This window comes from Arvicanthis niloticus, chromosome 2 (assembly GCF_011762505.2).
Source record: "Arvicanthis niloticus isolate mArvNil1 chromosome 2, mArvNil1.pat.X, whole genome shotgun sequence".
Classification (NCBI taxonomy): domain Eukaryota; kingdom Metazoa; phylum Chordata; class Mammalia; order Rodentia; family Muridae; genus Arvicanthis; species Arvicanthis niloticus.
In genome coordinates this window covers 101,837,777-101,859,292 of record NC_047659.1, presented here as the reverse complement: position 1 = coordinate 101,859,292, position 21,516 = coordinate 101,837,777, and the positions used below count along the sequence as shown (strand labels likewise).

The following is a 21,516-nucleotide window of genomic DNA, read 5'->3' as shown; positions in this document are numbered from 1 at the left end:
GCTTACTGGTGTCTTTTCATTGGTTTCTTGCCCAGCATTTCTTCAATGAGAAGTGTCTCCTCAAGTCCTTTGCCCATTTTCCTAGTTGGGTTGTTTTATTTCAGAGGAGGCTATGCCATTGTCAGAATTCTCTACATGTTCTGGATATTACTCTTCAAATTAAGTGTTTCTCAAATATTCTCCTGTTCTTTGGCTGTCTTTTTTTTTTTCCCTCTGCATAGTATTTTTTTTTTTTTTGACTCACACACAAATCAAGTTCATCTTACCTTCCTCCCCCTTTTCTTTTTTGAGGCACAGTCTTTCTATCTTGCCCAGAGAAGCCCCAAACCCAGGATCCTCCCACTGCTACAGCTTCCTGAACGCGAGAATCACAAAGCACACCATTGAGCTTAGCTTCTAATTCAGGAGAGCACTGCTGGATCCAAAGCCATGGAGACTGTCATCTAGGTTGTTTTCTAGGTGTTTCTTGGACTCCTGTGTCTGCTGCCTGTGGCATTCCTTCCTTCTGTGGCACTCTTTGGCACAGGCTTTGCTTCTGTGCATGGTATACAATAGGCACTTAACTCATGTTTGTGGGTATGAGTGTGTGATGACCTGACACATGAGAGTTTCCTTGCCACCTCTCTAGCCGGATTCTGAGCTCTAAGGACCACACACCCTTGTCTTAATCACTGAGATCCCCGCAGGTCTGGGACTCTGTACTGCTGTGGACCGCATGTTCCCAGGCCTAGATCTTCAGAAATGGGCGGATGCTCATGTATACCAAGAAGAAGGAAAACACAAAGCTTTCTCTGCTGTGGCCATGGGGACTCACCCCAGAGGGGAAGTTACAGATTTATGCAGCACCCTGAAGGCTGAGTAAGATTTCTGCAAGCAAAGATCATTTATGGGGGTGGGGGAGAGGTCGGGTAGAGCTGGGCAGCTAGGGAGCCAGTGAGCAGACAAGATTAGGCCTAGAGTAAATCTATGAAGCACAGAAAAAGGGGACAGCATAGGAGTTAAGAAATGGAGGTCTTTCAAAATCTCCTGGGCAATGAGGAGTTTTTCTGAGAGGAATGACTCGTTAAGGTAGCTGAAGGAGGATGCTGTGGATTTGACACCACACTGAGCTACCAAGTTGAGAACTTTGTCTACAAACAAGCAAGGCAGCCTCAGCACCTTGGGAAGCTCAGTCAGATACAGTCTGGCTTGTAGCTGGAAAGGCTGGAGGCAGGAGACAAATCTTGAATAAATGTACTGTGCTTACTGGATGCTCTGGAGTAAGTTACAGGGGCTCGTTGGACTCCAGGTTCTGTTGGTTTGAGTAATCGGAGGCGGCAGGGGAGAAAAGAGACATGCACTGCTGCTCCGCCTTGAGGCTGTGTCCTTAAGGGGTGGAGCCAAGGGGCACAGAAGACTTTTTGGGGCATGCCACCAAGTGAAAGCATTTCCAATCACACCCTGAGCCAGGAACAGGGGCTTCTGGTTCTCTGTTGGTGGCTGCCACAGCAGTCTTTGGGAACTCTGCCTTCCTGTCGGGTTGGCCAACATAGCAGGTGAAGTGCTCCAGGCAGTCTCTGTGTTTACCCATCCTGCCATCCTGCCCCCTCAGGCACCTGAACGAACCTGAGAACTGGGATGTGTGTCCTGCTCTTCCTGCTCCTGCTGGCCTCTGTCTTCTCACTAGGTAAGCTGTATGGGTCTGGTGCCTCTCATAGGGTCTGGCTTCTGTGGACTCAGCTCAGAAGCCTAGATGATGTGGCTGAGCACACCCCATCCCTGGGGCACTGAGAGGGCCTCGCTAGGGTCACACTGTAGGAATTAGGTCAGATTTGGAGCACCCTTTCTTGGGCAGGTGACAGGGCTCTGAAGTGTTCCCAGGCCTGAATCACCCTTTTCTCTGTTGCTCTCTTACCCTCCTCCAGGCCAGACCACATGGGGTGTCTCTAGTCCCAATGATGTGCAGGGCCTGACGGGATCTTGCCTGCTCATCCCCTGCATCTTCACCTTCCCTGCCGATGTACCAGTGCCTAATGGTATCACAGCCATCTGGTACTATGACTACTCGGGCAGTCGGCAGGTGGTGATGCACTCAGGGAACCCCACACTGGTGAATGAGCGCTTCAGGGGCCGAGCTGAACTGATGGGGAACATGAATCGCAAGGTGTGCAGCCTGTTGCTCAAAGACCTGAAGCTCGAAGACTCTGGCTCCTACAACTTCCGCTTTGAGATAAGTGATGGCAACCGCTGGTCAGACGTCAAAGGCACTACGGTCACTGTGACAAGTGAGGATGCTGGGGCCTGGCCACTGTCAGGGATTCTCAGGCTGCTGCTACCTTCGCTCTATCCCGATCCTTTGACCTGGACCTTTGACCCAGGCCTTCAGCTCTGACCTTTGTCAAACATTTTTCACTCTGTGACATTCTCCTTTCCTTGAGCCACCCCCACCCCAGGTCTTGCCCTATGGTTGGGGGTTGTGTGGGGGGGGGGGGGGAAAGGGGGACAGCGTGAGGTACAGTGAAGTGAGGAGGAGCCCTGAGAATTACTGTCTTTGTTTTCAGAGGATCCCAGACCCCCCACTATTACCATCCCAGAGGAGCTGCGTGAAGGCATGGAGGTGACCGTCAACTGTTCCACACCCTACCTGTGCCTGCAGGAGAAGCAGTCCAGCCTGCAGTGGCAAGGCCAGGACCCCACCCACTCTGTCTCCTCCAGCTTCCAGAGCCTCGAGCCCACTGGCGTCTATCACCAGACAACCCTACAAATGGTCCTATCCTGGCAGGACCACAGTCGGACCCTGCGCTGCCAGTTCTCATTGGCCAAGCACAGTAGTCGGCAAGAGGTTCACCTGCAAGTGCAGCGTGAGTGTGTCACAGCCTTGTCACTGAACACCGTTTCTATGGCTCCCTGATCAAAACCAGCTTGGCTAGCCCCTAGGAACAGGTCCTTTGTCCCTGTGACTTTCGGGTGCACTCAGGCCTTCAGGCAGGGCAGCTGGAGACAGCTGAGCCCCAAACAGTTCGTGCTTAGAACTGCAAAGCTGAGGAGACAGAGACATGTGGGTCTCTGGGCCTTGCTGGCCAGACAGCCTAACCTATCTGGCAAGTTCCAGATCACTGAAAGACTCTGCCGGAAGAAACAAGGTAGACAGTACCTGGGGATCGACATCCAAAGCTGACCTCTGGCCTCCATTTGCATGTGCATATATGTGCACCCTATACCCATGACCACACGCGCCCACACGGGCACAGAGTGGGAGATTCTTAGTGTTGTTAGTCCCTTGCTTATAAGCTGGTTAACTTTCCTGAGTGCTAACGTCTGCTGTCTTTGGCCCCCTGCCATGAAATGGCTGCCTAGTCCCTCTCCAATAGCTACTGCCAGCCACTAAGGCAAGTACAGTACTCATGACTTATGTAAGTCATTCCCACATAGAACGTGGGCAGTTACAATACAGAAAGCCATCAATAGGCCATCGATAGCCACACATTAATAGCTATTGATAGCCACACATGGGCTAAGCACCACATTCCCAGGGCCTTGTGGGAAAAGGAGGGGAGAAGGAACAAATGGGGGTAAGGAAGGACAGATGACAGTGGGTTTTGGGGTTTCCTCTAGGCGGTTTTCCTTAGAGCAGAGTTTTGAAAGAAGTGTGCCAAACACCCTGCCATCCTCATGCACCTTTCCTGACATCCCACCATGCTTTGCAGATGCCCCCAAAGGTGTGGAGATCCTCCTCAGCTCCTCAGGAAGGAACATCCTTCCAGGGGATCTAGTCACGCTCACCTGCCGAGTGAACAGCAGTTATCCTGACGTCAGTTCTGTGCAATGGATCAAGGATGGAGTGAACCTCGGAGCCAAGGGACGTATGCTCCAGTTACCCTCAGCAACCTGGAATGATTCTGGGGTCTACACCTGTCAAGCAACGAATGATGTGGGCTCTCTGGAGTCACCCCCGCTCAGCCTCCATGTTTTTAGTGAGTCCTGATAAGGCTGAGGGGGCCTGTGTCAGGAAAGCTCTAGAAGTTTTCATACCCACAATAGGATCTACTCACAGGTGGTAGATCAGGAGGGCCCTGGGAATGGTATGAGGAGAAGCAGGTGACTCCAAGAGGCTCTTGCTTTATGGGGTGGGGGTGGGGTTCAGTATAATATGTAAAGATTAAAGCTGACTGTTATCTAGAACTCTAAGGGTGTGTCCTATGCTGTTCTTGCAGTGGCTGAGGTCAAGATAAACCCAGCAGGGCCCATCTTGGAAAATGAGACAGTGACACTGCTCTGTAGCACCCCCAAAGAGGCACCTTGGGAGCTCCGCTACAGCTGGTACAAGAACCACATCCTTCTGGAAGATGCCCATGCCTCAACCTTGCACCTGCCCGCAGTCACCAGGGCAGATACTGGCTTCTACTTCTGTGAGGTGCAGAATACCCAGGGCAGTGAGCGCTCCAGCCCAGTGAGTGTGGTGGTCAGATGTAAGTGATCATTTATGTGGGGCAGCAGAGACTACCAGAGTTGGGCCAAAGGGTGGATTGAATCCCTGCAAGACAGTGAGGGGCCCTGGCATAACAGCCTAAAGACCCTTGACTCAGATGTGGGTGATGCAGGCAGATGGGTTGAATGCAGGCCCAGCTCTGCACCCACACACAGGCTGACCTTCTAGGTTCCGTCTCCTTTGATGTTAACAAGTGTTTTACTTAGAAATAAGTTCTAACTTATTTTGTTCCAACTGTTGACATCATGTTGCTGACACTGGATCCTGTCTCTGCATGTGCATGAGTTGTGTTGTTTATTCCCTACACATACCTGTGCACACAGTGCACATACATATCATTACTCATTCTGTCCACATGCACATGTGCTACTTACATGGATAGCTCCCTACAGACGCATTTAGATTTAAATGGGGCTACATCGCAGTGACATTTTCTTAACACTCTTAACCCCAGTACTCAGGAGTCAGAGACTGGTGGATATATGTAGGTTCTGAGCCACCAAGGCTACATAGTGGGAATCGGTCACACACACACACACACACACACACACTCACACTCATATGTGTTCAAAAAAAAAAAAATCAAAGTTGAAAAGACATCTGCTACAACAGCCCAGGTACTGAATTCAGGAGTTTAGTTCAGTAAGCTTTAAACACGAATGCATCAGCCTCACGTTTAGCTACATTTGGGTCAAGCCAGCTAATTAATGCTTTGCAATCAACTGCCATAAAGCCTGTGACGTCACTGAATGCCTGCATCCAAAGCCCACTGATAGCACAATATACCAGAGTGCCAGTGGCTCTCCTAGGCTGGCTCATGTGGTACTGTACATGGCTGACCATCTAGTAGCATGAGAGAAGACCCTACTGTAACTTGCTAGCCTAGGCAAAGACCGATGTTCAAAGAACTGTTTATACGTACTGTGTATGACTTTCACACCATAAAGGTGAAAAGCTCCGTGCAGAGTAATTGTGAGTGGATGATCGTCTATGTGGGTGTGCCTAGAGTTGCATGTGTGGGGTCTCTTTGTGCCTCACCTTGTCAGTGTGCATTTCCCAGTTCTACCCTGTATACAATCCTCGCACAAGGATCACGCCAGGAAATGTAATACTGACTTTAGACTTTTCAGGCAGTTCCTTAACCTTTCTGTATCCTTCTTGGAGGCCACCCCACCACCTAAGATGATGCACCTAGCTGGGAAGGCCACAGGTGTGTCTCTGTGTCACACGGGCACTTGGAGCATGTCGTTAGCAGGGATCGGGGGTCAGTTCGTCCTGTGCTGCAAATGGTCTGCGTACTCACTTGACAAAAGTACTGCCCTCTACCTGGATTGTTCCATGTCTCTCATCTCTAAAATGAGGTGCTGGCTAATCGTGGTAGTACACAGCTGTAATCCAGCACTCAGGAGGCTGAGGCAGAAGGATTACAGGTTTGGAACCAGTCTAGTTACAAAGTGACACCCTAATTTGGGGCCCTGACCTCTACTTTCAGTGTGGGCATGAGGGTTAGCCTGGCTAACAGAGAGATTTGCTCATCCAGAGGGTAAAGTATATTCAGCAAGTACTGAGGAGGTCTGAGATCACCATGTTCTAAGGTGCTGTGGGGCAAAAGGAATGCATAGGTTACAGCAGAGGAACCAGGAAATGACCTTTCTGAGGATGACAAGCCACCTCTGCTTCCCACACAGATCCACCCCTTACTCCAGACCTGACCACCTTCTTGGAGACACAGGCTGGACTTGTGGGCATCTTCCATTGCTCTGTGGTCAGTGAGCCCCTGGCTACTGTGGTGCTGTCACACGGAGGCCTCATGTTGGCCTCCAGCTCTGGAGAAAATGACTTCAACCCCCGCTTCATCATTTCTTCTGCCCCCAACTCCCTGCGCCTAGAAATCCGAGACCTGCAGCCAGCAGACAGCGGGGAGTACACCTGCTCAGCCACCAACTCCCTGGGAAATGCCACGTCCAGCCTAGACTTCCATGCTAATGGTAATGGGGGCCTGTGCTGCAGGGGACACCAGTGGGGACAGGTCAAGGAGGAAGCCTCTTTTTCCTAGCAACCCTAAGGACTCAACTGAGGGACCAAACTCTGGCAGACTCCCATGGAAGACTTAGGTTATGTAGTCACTCCAACCTCAGAGATTTCTGGAAGAGAAGGCAAAAGGGAAATGTAGTGGATCAAATTATTGGAGGGTCCTTTGTAGGCATCTGTTTATCTTTTACTTCTTAAGTTTTGGGGGCAGGGTCTTTGGCAGGCACTAGATGTGGGAGACAAAATAGAGAAACAGGATTCTCCGTGGCACACACAGCCAGGTTTCTGTTTTGTTTCCACTATGTCTGGTTTTTGCAATGCTTGGGACTAAACCCTGCCCTTCACTCACTCTATCAACCGAGCTACATCCCCAGGTCTCAAACCAGGTTTTTGACATAAGCCTGGCTTGATGTAACCTGGGCTAAATCCTCCTTATCTACCACAAAGCTCCAACAGGCTTCTGAAGAGGGGAGAAACCTAGAGGGCTTCCTGTAGCAGGGGGCACAGAGGGCCAGCACCCTCACAGCCTAACCACAACATACGTCTGTTTTCTGTCCCCCCTCCAGTGGCCCGACTCCTCATCAGCCCTTCAGCAGAGGTTGTGGAAGGGCAGGCAGTGACTCTGAGCTGCAGGAGTGGCCTGAGCCCAGCACCTGACACTCGCTTCTCCTGGTACCTGAATGGAGCTCTGCGTCAGGAGGGGTCCAGCAGCATCTTCCTGCTTCCTGCAGCTTCCAGAACTGATGCTGGCTCATACTACTGTAGAACGCAAGCTGGCCCCAACACCAGTGGCCCCTCCCTGCCTACTGTCCTCACTGTGTTCTGTGAGTTGGCCTTGGCTACTGGCCACTGCCCACTGTGTGGGATCATCCCATGGGAACCACCAGCCACCCCCTTCCATATCATCCTGACCCTGGGTCTACATCAGAGAGTGGTCATAGGCCTTATCACCATGGACCTACCAACCTAGGGTAGAAGTTAGGGGAAGGAAGTGGGGTCTCTTAAGTCCTGAATGCTTTGCCCCTAACTTGTATGATGGCTCTAGACCCCAGATATCAAACTTTGAAATGTGTGCATGTGCCCCCAGGCTGCCTAGCACCTCTGTGTCCCCCAAGGGTGATGCTCCAGACAAGCCCTAGGGACTGATGATACAGAGTCACACTCTGAGGGCCTCCTCCGAGCAGGTGTGCTCAGGGGGTTTCTAGTGCCCACATGGGATGGGGGGGGGGGCTGGGATGTTGGCTGTCCTTTGGCCACGTGTTTTGAGAAGTCTCTAGAGAGGAATCGTTCTTTAAGCACTTGCCTAGTATATATAAGACCCTTGATTTAGTCCTAGAGCCACTTAGTGACCTCTTGTTGCTGTGATAAAACAACATGCGGAAAGAAGGGTTTATTTTGGCTTCCAAATGGAGAGCACAGTCCATCAAGGCCATGGGAGCGGAGGGCAGCTGGTCTGCAGCTGGGAGGCAGAGGTGGATGGATGAGAGTAGGGGCTCAGCTTATGGTCTCTCTCTCTTTTCTTTTCCTTCTTTTATTTCCTCTTTCTTTCTTTCTTTCTTTCTTTCTTTCTTTCTTTCTTTCTTTCTTTCTGACAGGGTTTCTTTGGCTGTTCTAGAACTCACCCTGCAGACCAGGTGAACTCAGAAATCCGCCTGCCTCTGCCTCCAGAGTGCTGGGATTAAAGGCTTAAAGGCATGAGCCATCTTGCCTGGCCACTTTCTCCTTTTTATTCAGTTTGAGACCCTGGCCCCTGGAATGTTGCCACCCACCTTCAGGGTGGGTCATCCCATCTCAATTAATCCAATCTAGAAACTCCACAGACATGCCCAAAGGGTCATCTCTTAGATGACTCTAGATCCTTCAAGTCAACAGTAATAGCCACCAAAATTGCCAAAACAACAATGAATCTAGAGTGGTGGTTTTAAGTGTTACTCAGCATGTTAGGATCTGAGCTGGCACTGCGTTAGCCAGCATCAGTCTTGGGGACTTCTCTGAGGGTGTCCTGCTTTAGAGGTAGATGGGACACGCAAGGTGACTGACAGCCCATACACCATCTTGATCCCAGATGGAAGATGGCTCCCCGTCTGGGAAGAGTCCATTCAGCAGTAGGGCCCAGTTTAGGATGAGGAGCGTAGATGAATGGGTGCCCTGTACTGTGCCTGTCCTACACCCTGTTTGTGGCTGCTTGGTGTGCTTCTTGGAGCCCAGCCAGGCTGAAGTGGACCTGGGCTCTATCAATAGCCACAAGATGAATCTCTAATGCTCTTGCTCCCCATAGATCCCCCAAGAAAGCCCACATTCACTGCCAGGCTGGATTTGGATACCTCTGGAGTTGGGGATGGACGGCGGGGCGTCCTCTTGTGCCGTGTAGACAGTGATCCCCCAGCCCAGCTACGGCTTCTCCACAAAGGCCGTGTTGTGGCCACTTCTCTGCCATCAATGTGTGGGAGCTGCTCCCAGCGCACAAAAATCAGCAGAGGCTCCAACTCACTGCGTGTGGAGATCCAGAAGCCGGTCTTAGAGGATGAGGGCGTGTACCTGTGTGAGGCTAGCAACATGCTGGGCAACTCCTCTGCCTCGGCCTCTTTCAATGCTAAGGGTAAGGAGTAGCGAGGGACTGAGGGAACTGGAACATGAGCTCAGGCTACCCCTGCTTTGAGCAAATTGACCAGGCAAAATGATCTCTGGTCACAACGGGAGGAAGCAGAGAGAGCCTCAATGTTCCTCCCTCCACACCAAGGGAGGAGGACCATCATGGGACTTCAAGGCTCACCTCTGAGAAAGTAATGGGGCTACCTTGCCATCCGTTGCTTTTCCATGTCCGTCTAGTCCCCCATGTCTTATTGGCTTTCCTTTCCATCCTTCTGTGCTCAAAATTGAAAATTGGAGCCTGGGCCAGGGTGGGCATGGAGTGAGGCTAACCACAGTGAGACCCATCTCCAACGAGCCCCTGCTGCCTATCCTCCAGCCACTGTCCTGGTCATCACACCGTCAGATACTCTGCATGAAGGCACAGAGGCCAACCTAACTTGCAACGTGAGCCAGGAGGTTGCTGTCAGCCCTGCCAACTTCTCCTGGTTCCGGAATGGAGTGCTGTGGACCCAGGGACCACTGGAGACTGTGAGGCTGCAGCCTGTGGCCAGAACTGATGCTGCTGTCTATGCCTGCCGCCTCCTCACTGAGGATGGGGCTCAGCTCTCGGCTCCTGTGGTCCTAAGTGTGCTGTGTAGGTGATGGCTAAGGGCATCATAGCTTAGAGGGCAGAGGGGCTGGTGTGTGTGTGTGTGTGTGTGTGTGTGTGTGTGTGTGTGTGTGTGTGTGTGTTAGTGGGCTGGGAGAATGGAGGGGCCTGAAGGGCAGAGGGTCCTGGGGGGCCACAGGGTTGGGGTTGTGCCAGTCTGGCTTGACAAACTGGGCCTATGGAGTATGTGCAAGAGGGTGGGGGGACACAGTATGACAGCCAGAATGTAGTGACATTGGCTAGAGTAGCCTGAGTAGCTACCCCCACTCTGGTTCATGCAGATGCCCCAGACCCTCCAAAGCTGTCAGCCCTCCTGGATGTGGGTCAGGGCCACATGGCCGTGTTCATCTGTACTGTGGACAGCTATCCTCTGGCTCACCTGTCTCTATTTCGTGGGGACCACCTCCTGGCCACTAACTTGGAACCCCAGCGTCCATCCCATGGCAGGATCCAGGCCAAGGCCACAGCCAACTCCCTGCAGCTGGAGGTTCGAGAACTAGGTCTTGAGGACTCAGGAAACTACCACTGCAGAGCCACAAATGTTCTTGGATCAGCCAACAGTTCACTCTTCTTCCAGGTCAGAGGTACGTGTCAGCCCTCTGACACTAGGGTGGCCCCTGAGATCTAGAACTGCTCTGCTCAGACACCGTGTACTGTGAGTTCCATGCAGATGCTTGGATTGGGATGTAGGTTGCAGCCTTCATATGGTCTCCCTTTGCTTCCACTAACGGCAGCGGCCTTAGGAAGCAGAAGCAGCTGAGCAGGTAGCCTGTTTCAGCTGGCACCTACCCTACTCCCTCCCTTCTTGTTCTTTTGAGACAGGGTATCCCTGAAATTACTCTGCACCCATGCCAGCCTCTGAGTCCTGCCTCAGCCACCTTAGGGCTAAGACTACAGATGTGAGCTGCCATGCCCAGCTGGCTGGAGAATTTTCTAACACAATTTATTTTGTAATATAATTTTGCTTCATTCAAACATTATCATACAAAATCCAGTACATGCATGTTACACACACATATATACACATACATACATATATTCTTACAAATAATATATTCATCACACACACACACACACACACACACACACACACACACACACACACACACATTTCTCTATAGAAAGTCTCCTAGAACAAGGATTACTGGTGGCACACGTCATAAGCCAAGCATTTCAGGAAGGAGAGGCAGGGAGCTAGCAAGTTCAGAGTCAGCCTGGGGTACATATGTCAAAACAAAACAATCTAGGAAAATACACCAGAAAAAGGAAAGATAATATCTGTAAGACAAAAACCAAAGAGACACACATACTTCTCTCATAATGTCAAGCAGTAACAATTTGGGGACATTTTCTTTAGTTCTGCCTGTCTTTTCTAATTTGTTCATCATTTCTTAGGCGGAGAGAGTGAGTTTAACTCTGGCCCTGGCTCCCATCACACTGCTCTAGCTGCTTCTCCTCCTCACGGCCTGACCCCTGACCCCTGACCCCTGACCCCTCTATGCCCACTCCATGGTCTCCATCCTGAGTGAAGGGCTGGAAAAAAAAAAAACAGCTGTTGTTAATTTTCCCCTCAAGTCCTAGGCTACTCATGCAGAGTCCAGTTATAGTCAGATCAGTGGCCCTCAGCATGAGGTAGCACTCCTGTGACAGTGCATTTGTGGTCAAACCATTGTTTCTTAGGGCTACCAATGTAGGTGCTGTGCCTGGTCCTGGCTGTAGAACACAGAGGCTCTGCTCTGTTGAGACTCACCTGCCACAGGTGACAGGGATTGACAGGACGAAACCCAAACTTCAAGTGTTGTAAACTGTGAATCCCGGTGCTTCGGAGGCTGAAGCAAGAGACCTTCATAAATCCAAGGCCAGCCTGGGCTACCTAGTGAGTTCTAAGCCAGCCAGGTGCTACAGAGTAAGATTCTGTCTCAAAAAAAACCAAACCAACAGACCAACCAACCAAGACCAGAAACCCATGGCAGGTGGTAAGGAGCAAGGGCCAGGACAAGGCAGATTCAGGCCAAAAGGAGCAGGAAAGACAAAGACATGGAACTGAGGGAGACCTTGCCAGCTATAGTCACAGGACTGGGACTCTTCATTCTTCTTGAGACACAAATAGTCCCAGACAATGGGAGGGTTGTTGGTAAGCTCTCATTTACCCTGTTTCTCCTTGCAGGAGCTTGGGTCCAGGTTTCGCCATCACCTGAGCTCCGGGAGGGCCAGGCTGTGGTCCTGAGCTGCCAGGTGCCCACAGGGGTTCCCGAGGGGACCTCATACCGCTGGTTTCAGAATGGCCGCCCCCTCCAGGAATCAACTTCTTCTACACTGCGCATTGCAGCCATAAGTCTGAGGCAAGCTGGTGCCTACCATTGCCAAGCTCAGGCTCCAGACACAGCTACTGCCAGCCTGGCTGCCCCTGTCAGCCTCCATGTGTCCTGTAAGGGTGTTTCTCCCTCAGGTGGGGGAAGGGAGGTGTTCCACAGCAGAGCCTTGTATAAGGGATGCCTCAGTTACACCCTGACCACTCCTCATCTGACGTAGATACCCCACGTCAAGTAACACTCAGCACCCTGCTGAGCACCGGCCCTGGGCGATTCGGCCACCTGGTGTGTAGTGTGCAAAGTGACCCTCCTGCGCAGCTGCGACTGTTTCACCAGAATCGCCTAGTGGCCTCTACCCTGCAAGGCCCTGAGGAGTTGGCAAGCGGTAATCCCCGGCTGCATGTGTCTGTGAGCGCCAATGAGTTGCGTCTGGAGATCCACTTTACAGAGCTGGAGGATGGTGGGACCTATACATGTGAAGCCACCAACACACTGGGCCAGGCCTCGGCTACAGCTGACTTCGATGCCCAGGGTCAGTGTGGAAGAGAAGAGTTGCAGAAGGTTCTAGAAGCCTAGGAGCTTAAGAACAAGCCCCAACCCATGCTGGTTAGGGATGTGGATTCTGGACCTGGGTTACATAAAAGGCCTTGTTGCACAGCTCCAAGACCCTCACCTGCGACTTCCTCTTTCCCCAGCTGTGCGTGTGGCTGTGTGGCCCAATGCTACTGTGCAGGAGGGGCAGCAGGTGAACCTGTCCTGCTCGGTGTGGAGCACCCACCAGGACTCCCTCAGCTACACGTGGTACAAGGGTGGGCAACGACTCCTTGGTGCCAGATCCATCTCCCTGCCCAGTGTTACAGTTTTGGATGCTACCTCCTACCGCTGTGGTGTGGGGCTCCCTGGCCACGCACCCCATCTCTCCAGACCTGTGACCCTGGATGTCCTCTGTGAGTCTGGCTGGGTATGGGCAGTGGTGGCAAGAGCAACAGAAACTCATAGGGACGAGGGCATGGGAGAGCCCTCTAGTATGCAGTCTAAGAAGAACCAGCTAGTTGTGGAGCACGGGACAAGGGACTTTAAGAGGTGGGGGAGATGGGGTCAGGTCCTTTTTAGGCAGAGGAGCATAGCAGCGGGTGGCAGGTCCAGAACCATGTGAAGGGAGAGTTGCCCATGGGCTGGACATTAGGGAAATTTCTTGCCACTTGCAAACTGGCCTTTTCTGTGTATCCCTCCTGGACCCCTGCAGATGCTCCCCGAAGCCTGAGGCTGACCTACCTCCTAGAGACCCAGGGCAGGCAGCTGGCCCTGGTACTGTGTACTGTGGATAGTCGTCCACCTGCCCAGCTGACTCTCAGCCACAGTGGCCAGCTCCTAGCCTCCTCAACTGAAGCCTCTGTCCCCAACACCCTGCGCCTAGAGCTTTGGGACCCAAGGCCTAGTAATGAGGGGCTCTATAGCTGCTCTGCCCATAGCCCATTGGGCAAGGCCAACACGTCTCTGGAGCTTCGGCTGGAAGGTAAAGCAGGGACAGACCAAGGCTGCAGGGGAAGCAACTGACTGTAATGTCCAGCTGGGCCCAGCTGACTCTGGACTCCTTGGTTCAGGTGTACGAGTGAAAATGAATCCCTCTGGCACTGTACCCGAGGGGGAGCCTGTCACAGTGACCTGCGAGGACCCTGCTGCCCTCTCACCCGCCCTCTATGCCTGGTTTCACAATGGCCATTGGCTTCAGGAAGGACCGGCTTCCTCACTCCAGTTCCTGGTGACCACATGGGCTCATGCTGGCGCTTACGTCTGCCAGGTGCATGATGCTCAGGGCACACGGAGCTCCAGACCTGCCAGCCTGAAAATCCTCTGTGAGCAGGGGGCTCCTTAGCTGTGGCTTTCCAGGATGAGGGTGGCAGAGGGTGCTTCCAGGAATTGGTTAGGGTGGGCATGGCACTATAGGGTGTATAGAAATGACCACTTGGGGAAAAGAGAGATTAGCAGTGAGAGTGGAGACATGGCCCCAGGAACCCTGCTTGAGGGACTCTGCCCACAGACTCTGGATCAGGCATGATTTTTAGAAGGGGACACTTGTCTGGAAACTGAGCGTCACCACACTGGGCAGATGGGTAGCAAGCTGTTCATGCCTCAGCAGGGCCTCCATCTGTGTCCTGCCCTGCCTCCAGATGCCCCTCGGGATGCTGTCCTGTCTTCCTTTCGAGACTCAAGGACCAGGCTCATGGTTGTGATTCAGTGCACCGTGGACAGTGAGCCACCCGCTGAGCTGGTCCTATCCCACAATGGCAAGGTGCTAGCTGCCAGCCACGAGCTTCACAGCTCAGCATCAGAGATAGGCCACATCCAGGTATCCCGAAATGCTCTTCGACTACAGGTGCAAGATGTGACTGTGGGTGATGGCAACACCTATGTTTGCACAGCCCGGAATACACTGGGCTCCATCAGTACCACCCAGAAGCTTCTGACGGAGACTGGTGAGTGGGACCTGGGTGAGGAAGGGGCCAGGGTTTGGGATTCTTGTGCTGTGGGGTTGGATCTCATGTGAGGGGCTGCTGTCCTGAAGGAGTATGAACTACTTCCCTGAGAACCTCTTAAGAAGGCATGGCTCTCAGGGAAGGGGTAGACCAACCTCAGGGGATGATCCAGCCCTACCATTGGAGTAAGGAAGGCTATTAATATCTCATGGAAAGAGTGGGAAGAGACATATCCTCGCTTCACACACCCTTCACTGGAGAAGCCTGGGGTGATAGCAAGACAAGGTCCTTACTCTTGGGAAGCGCAGTCTAAGGGCATGATACAGTCTTATGCTTCAAATGGCCTTGATTCTGGAGTCAGAGCCCTGTGGGAACCTCAGTACACAGATGTGACCATGATGTTTTATGACCAATCTAAGAAGGGATATAGTTCCAGCATAGAGGGCCTTGAGCCCAAGATAGGTCAAGATCGGCCCACAATGCATAGATCCCTGACCATTTACCCATCCTTATACTACAGATATACGCGTGGCAGCTGAGCCAGGCTTGGATGTGCCAGAGGGCACAGCTCTGAACCTAAGCTGCCACCTCCCTAGTGGCTCCGAACCCAGGGGCAACTCTTCTTTCACATGGTTCTGGAATCGGCATCTATTACATTCAGCCCCTGTGCCCACGCTCTCCTTCACCCCTGTGGTCCGGGCTCAGGCTGGGTTGTACCACTGCAGGGCTGAGCTTCCCACCGGAGCCACTACCTCTGCTCCGGTCATGCTTCGTGTTCTCTGTGAGTATGAACCCACCTCTGCCCTGCGTCTGTCTCTACATCTCACTGGTCCGTATCAGGTCTTTCCCTCTGCACAAAGCAAAGGCTTCCTAGGTCAGGGTCTCAGAACACTAGCCTTCCCGCTGGCTGGTTGTATGTGGTTGTGTGTCTATGCTTCTGTGCTTCATCTTTGAAGTGAAGGATACATTTCTCTGACCTTCTTGAGATGAAGGTCATACAGAAGATACAGAAGATGATACAGAAGATAAAGCAGACTACCTGCTGAGCAGCAGCCGTCACTAGCTCTGGTTTTCCCATTCTATTTTTCTGTGCCCAAGCTGTATCAGTCAGTTACTGCTTGGTAACAAGTTATCAGAAATTTATAATTCTGTGGGTTAGAAATTTGGACAGGGCTCAGCTGGTCAGTTCCTCGGGTCTCTTGACTGCGGTTGTCCAGTAGCTCTGCTGAGATTGAACTGTCTAAGATAGCCTCACCTGGCGGCTTCAGACAGACCATACACAGTCAGCAGGCTGGCCTGGGTTTTCCACATGTTTGTTCCAGGAAACAGAAGAGAAGCTGCAGGAAATCTTGAGATCCAGTTCCAAAGTCCCACCATGCCACTTAAAAAAAAAAACCAATGTGTATGTGTATGCTTCATATATGTGTGTGCGTGCTGTGTCTATGCTTGTATGTCTTTGTGCATGTGCACGGAGCCCAGAGCCCAGAGCCCAGAGCCCAGAGGTCACCATCTTTATCACTGTGCACTGGATCTCTCACTGAACCAATTCAGGAGGATTGGCTGTCCACAGAGTTCCAGGGATCCTCTTGTCTCTGCCTGGCTGGTGCTTTTCACATGAGTGCTGGGGGCCAAACGCAGATCATCCTCATGTTCACTTGGCAACCACTTTACTGACTAAGGCATCTCACCATTCTCCTTAATGTCACCTTTGTCTCAAGAGTGAGGGAATGGGCTCCCTCCTTTCATGGAAGTGCAGCAGAGCCACAGCAGAGGGAGGGATTTGTAGTGGGTTTCTACAGTCAGCATCCTCTTCCTCCCCACAGATCCTCCCAAGACACCCACTCTCACAGTGTTTGTGGAGCCTCAGGGTGGCCACCAGGGCATCCTTGATTGTCGAGTGGACAGTGAGCCCCTGGCCAGCCTCACCCTCCACCGGGGCAATCAACTAATAGCCTCCAACCAACTTCATGGTGCTCCCACCCAGCCCCACATCCGAGTCACTGCTCCTCCCAATGCCTTGAGAGTGGACATAGAGGAGCTCGGACCTAGCATTCAAGGGGAGTACGTGTGCACTGCCTCCAATGCTCTGGGCTCTGCCTCAGCCTCCGCCTACTTTGGGACCAGAGGTGAGGAGACTAACTGGAACCTCTCTGCAGGAAGATTCTTGAGTCCTAAGGCTGCAGTCCCAGATTCCTTCTGCTACCAGACAACTTGTCTGAGCAGTCCAAATGGATCACGTGCACAGGGCTTAGGGGATGAAGTGAAAGTTAAAATCAATTTTATCTTGGTTGGGTCACTTGGGAGGGAATGTTGAGGGCCTGAAGCCCAGATAACTCCTTCGGCTTCTCCTTCCGGTTTCAGCTCTGCACCAGCTACAGCTGTTCCAGAGACTGCTCTGGGTCCTGGGATTTCTGGCAGGCTTCCTGTGCCTGCTGCTGGGCCTGGGGGCCTGTTACATCTGGAGGTGAGTCCAGAGCTGTGTGGGGGACAGGAATACATTATTCTGTTCATTCTGTTCCCTCCTTCGTCCCCCAAAACCTTTGAGGAAAGTTCTTCCCTACAAAGTCCACAGGCTTCAAATTTCCTACTCTGCCCTCTCCAAATCTGGGGATTCCCCTTCTGAATCACACCGTTTGTCTTGCTGTAGCCTTCCTTTGCTGGCATCTACTCACACTGAAGAAAGGGCCAGGGTGGGGGAACAAACAGGATGCCCCACACTGTGCAGGGATCTCCTGCTCTTTATAGCCGGGGAGGGTGAGGAGCAGTAGAAAGGGGTCTCTCACAGAGTCTGCTCTTGTCCATGCAGAAAGAAGAGTTCTAACGAGCTGAATGTGAGCGAGAATTCAGCAGAGATGGCCACTCAGAAAGACACCATCCAGGTATCCGTTCAACATGTGTGAGCATGGAAGTGTAACAATGTCCATCTGGTATAGAGACAGTGTTTCCACTTAAAGGAGGATGCTGGGATCAGAGGCAGCTAGAAAGGAGTACAGGAGCCCGGATGTCCTTGGGGAATAGGGAGAGCAAGTCTGACTAAGTCTCGGTGTAGTTATGGGTGCATGACTTGGTGACATGGGTAGCTTTTCTGATCCCCCCCCCCCCCCCGTCCTTCCATTTTGAAGTCTTGCTTCATCAAGTCTGAGCTTGTCTGGATCCTCTCACCTAGGCAGGAGTGAAAGGCCATGTTCCCTCCTCTAAGGTATCCTCTCCTGCAGATGACCCCTTCCTAGGACCCTAAGTCAGTGTGGGACCTTCTGTGATCCAGGTTTTCTTTAACTGGAAGCTCCTAGCTCTTGATGCAGCCACAAACGGAACCTCATCTCAAGTCACATCCCTGAGCTGAGGATGGCTTACCTGCCTTCAGGAGGAGGTGGCTGACGCTCTTTGACAGCTCAGGTGTTGTGAACAAGGTCTCACCTACCTCTGTATAAGCATCGCAGAGACAGCTGGCTTGCCTGACCTGCCTGACTTGCCTTCCAAGCCTCTTGAGCCTAAGAAAAATGAATGACGGGAGAACCTGCTGCCCTCAGGGCTCTGAGACCGACTCCGCCACGTTGCCCACATCTCTCTGTGTGGTTTTCCTCTGTATCCCTTTGCCTTTCTCTTCAAAGCTCACCTTGGACTATCTTGGTGGGTTAGAGCAGCATCCAGTTCCTCACGGACTTTCTGAGACAGTCTATACCAGCCAGGATATAAGTTAGGCTGCTCTAACAGAGACTGAATACAGCATGACAGGGTCTTAATTTTCCCTCCTGGTCTGGTTATGTTGTGGTGGTACCAGAATCCTTCTCTCTTGCTTTTCTCCATCCCCCAGGTGTTGCCTTTGATTATGTAGCTCAGGTGACTGCAGTGCCCACAGAGCCTACAGTGAGAAGGAAGAGTGAAGGGGAGACATGCCCGTCCCCGTGGTCCATGGATTGTGCAACTGCACTCCACCCACTTCTCATCAGCTAGAAATTGGTCACATAAACATACCATGATGCAGCAAGGGAGACTTGGAAATGTTGTTTTTTATTCTGAGTCTTGGCTACATTTGGAATCTGTCTTTCTGAAGGATACCAATTGTGGGCATGGCCCTAGGACTTTCAATGTTGAAGAGAGTGGCATTATCAGGCTAGGATCTGAATCAGTGTCCTGGGCCACTCTGTTTCAGAGTTTGCTGAAAGGTACAGTCCCTCTTACATGGTAAACTGAGGAAGCCAAAATTTGGTGGTCCCTAGGTATCTCACTGTTCCTTTGCTGTGAGGGGGAAACACTATGACCAAGTTAGATCTTAGAAAAGAAAGCATTTAGCTGTGAGTTTGCGTACAGTTTTAGAGTGTTAGTTCATGATCAACATGGTGAGAAGCAGGAAGACAGAGATGGATGGATAGATAGATAGATAGATAGATAGATAGACAGACCCTATTTGGCCTTTTGAAACCTCAAAGACCACCATCAGTGTCATATCTCCTCCAACTGGGGACAAAACATTCAAACATTCAAATGGCTTATGGGGGCCATTCTCATTCAAACCACCACACTCGTTAGGGTAAGGGCATGCCAGGCAGACATCTTTGTACAGGGTCTGGCCCCTGGAAGAACAAGTAACTCATCCCATTCCCTGCTACCCACAGCTGTATCAGCTCCTTCAAGAGCAAGGAGCAGACAAGGATGTTACCAGCATCCTGCTCCTGCTCTGGGTACACGACAAAGTGCATATGCCACAGCAAAGTGAACAACTGCACATTTCCTGAACGCCCAGGCCCCAGTGTCCGTTAAAATAAGAGTATCACCAGGAAGGAATGACGTGGTTTGGGGAGGTCAGGGATGAAAGGAAACCAGGCCTACAGCGGGCTGGAGACTCCTGCTGCAGGTTGGTGGTAGATGGTAAAGGAAGAAAGGGTCTGGGGCTGAGACTATGGAGAATAGTGGGAGGAAGAAGGCTGGGAATGGATTGGAAAAGGAGCAACTGTGTAGCCAAGGCTGTGCCTTGCTCATTCAAGGCCTCTTTCCTTACCCACCTTCCTTCCCCTTCCCTTCCTTCCCCTTCCCTTCCTTCCCCTCCCTTCCCCTCCCCTCCCTTCCCCTCCCCTCCCTTTCCCTCCCCTTCCCTCTTTTCCCCTCCCCTCCCCTCCCTCCCTTCCCTTCCCCTCCTCTCCCCTTCCCTTCCTTGCCCCTTCCCTCCCCTTCCCCATCCCCTCCTAGACAAGGTCCCATGTAGCTCAAGCTGACTTCAATCTCATTATGTAGCCGGGAATGGATGCCCTTAAACTTCTGATTCTCAATCCCCATTTTTTTTTTTTTTTTTTTTTTTTTTTTTTTTTTTTTTTTTTTTTTTGTGTGTGTGTGTGTGTGCCTGAATATTGTATTCTCTCTGGGAGGCTGTCCAGCAATTTCCTCCAATAAACTTCATTCCAGGATACCGAACAACTGGAGTCAATTTTCTTCTTGCAATCAAAATGTCTAGGCTAGAATGGAGAGAATTCAAATATTAAATGCTAGCATCTCAGACACCGTCTGTGGGCGTGTGGCCAGCGAGTATAAATCACACAATGCTTGCCTCATACTGTCTGCTGAAGTCATCTGGTTCCCTTCCTGCTCCTCACAGCTCCTCACATGATGCCTCCCTCACAGGATGGGCTGCTCACTCACAGGGACCAGCACAGGTTTGGCATATGGCAGGTGGCACTTGGTTCCTGTACATCGTTGCTGAGTAGAAACACAGAAAACCAGCTTTACCAGAGGCAAGACAGGGAGAGAACAAATCAAAGACTGCAAGATGTTCCTGGAAGACTGAGAGCAAGAGCCACACCCGAAGGGTGGTGGCTGCTGAGGGTTTGGGGACATGTGACTTGAATCTTTGCTGTCAAACACTTCCAAGAGGGGTGTTGGAAATTGCTTGAGGGGGTTGTTGGGCCCAATCTCCAGTGGTCTAAAACCCCTCAGAAATAATTATGTAGCTGTAATTCAAGCACAATGTACACACATGGTAAGTGTATTAGCACAACGGCTCTTTGTGTAATACATATGAGATCAAAAAGCAGAAGGTCCAGCACTCCAGAGTACCCTGCTCCCAACCCCTGCCAGTGTAGCTGCTAGCTTGAGTAATCAAGTTAATCTAAAAATCAAATATAATATGATAGATTTGCTTTTTCCCATGTTCTTTATAAAAATGCCATCATACTTTAAACACAAGAACTTTGTGAAATGATTGCCAGTGTCTCTTAAGGGTAAAGTATTCTTCCCTTGACCCTAACATTCTTGGGCATATACTTGGGAAAAGTGAGGGCGTGTGTCACCCTGAGATTTGTACTAGAATGTTCATAACAGTGTTACTCACCATTGCCAGGAACTGAAAACAAATGCTCTGCAGCAGGGGGATGGCTGAGTAGACTGTACCATGTCCACACAGCTATGAGAAGCTGTGCCTACAGCTGAGTATGGTTCTCAGATGCTCAGTGGGAGTAGCTGGCAGCGAGGACCACAGCTGCCTGTTCCTGCTGCTGTATCAAAGGCTCTGACAAAGGCAACTTAAGGAAGGAAACATTTATTTTGGGTCACAGTTAGTAGGCACAGTCTCACCCTGGTCCGAAAGGTGGCAGCAAAAGTGTCTCTAGCTGAGGGGGCAGGAGTAGGAGGCAGCTGGCCATATTGTGTTTGTGAGGAAGCAGACAGAGAGGTGGGGGCACCATTTGCTTCTTACCTTTCCTCTTCCTACCCAGTCCGGGTTGCCAGACCATCAGGTATTGGAGCCCACATTTGGAGAGGGTCTTCTGGTCTCCGTTAAAACTCTCTGGAAACACCCTCACTGACCTGATGTGCCCAGAGGTGTATCTCCTAGGTGATTCTCAACCCAAACAAGTTCACAGTGAAGACTAAGGACAGGCATAGTTAAGGAATGGGATAGCTACTGATGGGCAAGAGGGACTGGCAGGAGCCACAGTGGAGCTTCTGGTACCTGTGAAAAAGACAGGTTCACTTTGTGAAAATCTGATGAACTGCTCA

At 51.5% G+C, this 21,516-nt stretch overlaps 1 protein-coding gene across 3 annotated transcripts; it reads left to right on the top strand.

Annotated features, from left to right (window-relative positions):
* The first annotated feature begins 1,339 nt into the window (after nucleotides 1-1,339).
* On the top strand, nucleotides 1,340-19,595 carry Siglec1 (sialic acid binding Ig like lectin 1). Of its 3 annotated transcripts, none has more exons than XM_076929774.1 (21): nucleotides 1,340-1,666; nucleotides 1,905-2,264; nucleotides 2,541-2,840; nucleotides 3,687-3,953; nucleotides 4,194-4,448; nucleotides 6,157-6,456; nucleotides 7,066-7,323; nucleotides 8,778-9,098; nucleotides 9,468-9,725; nucleotides 10,022-10,324; nucleotides 11,908-12,168; nucleotides 12,273-12,584; nucleotides 12,748-12,999; nucleotides 13,299-13,568; nucleotides 13,657-13,908; nucleotides 14,224-14,529; nucleotides 15,050-15,310; nucleotides 16,353-16,655; nucleotides 16,891-16,993; nucleotides 17,336-17,408; nucleotides 18,344-19,595. In XM_076929774.1, the coding sequence occupies exons 1-21, from the start codon at nucleotides 1,618-1,620 to the stop codon at nucleotides 18,362-18,364; spliced, it is 5,085 nt and encodes a 1,694-aa protein (XP_076785889.1). In that variant the 5' UTR covers nucleotides 1,340-1,617; the 3' UTR covers nucleotides 18,365-19,595. The 3 variants fall into 3 exon arrangements, with proteins under 3 accessions (XP_076785889.1, XP_034351829.1, XP_076785887.1); XM_034495938.2 differs by having other exon boundaries at nucleotides 17,820-19,595; XM_076929772.1 differs by having other exon boundaries at nucleotides 17,813-19,595.
* Nucleotides 19,596-21,516: the final 1,921 nt, after the last annotated feature.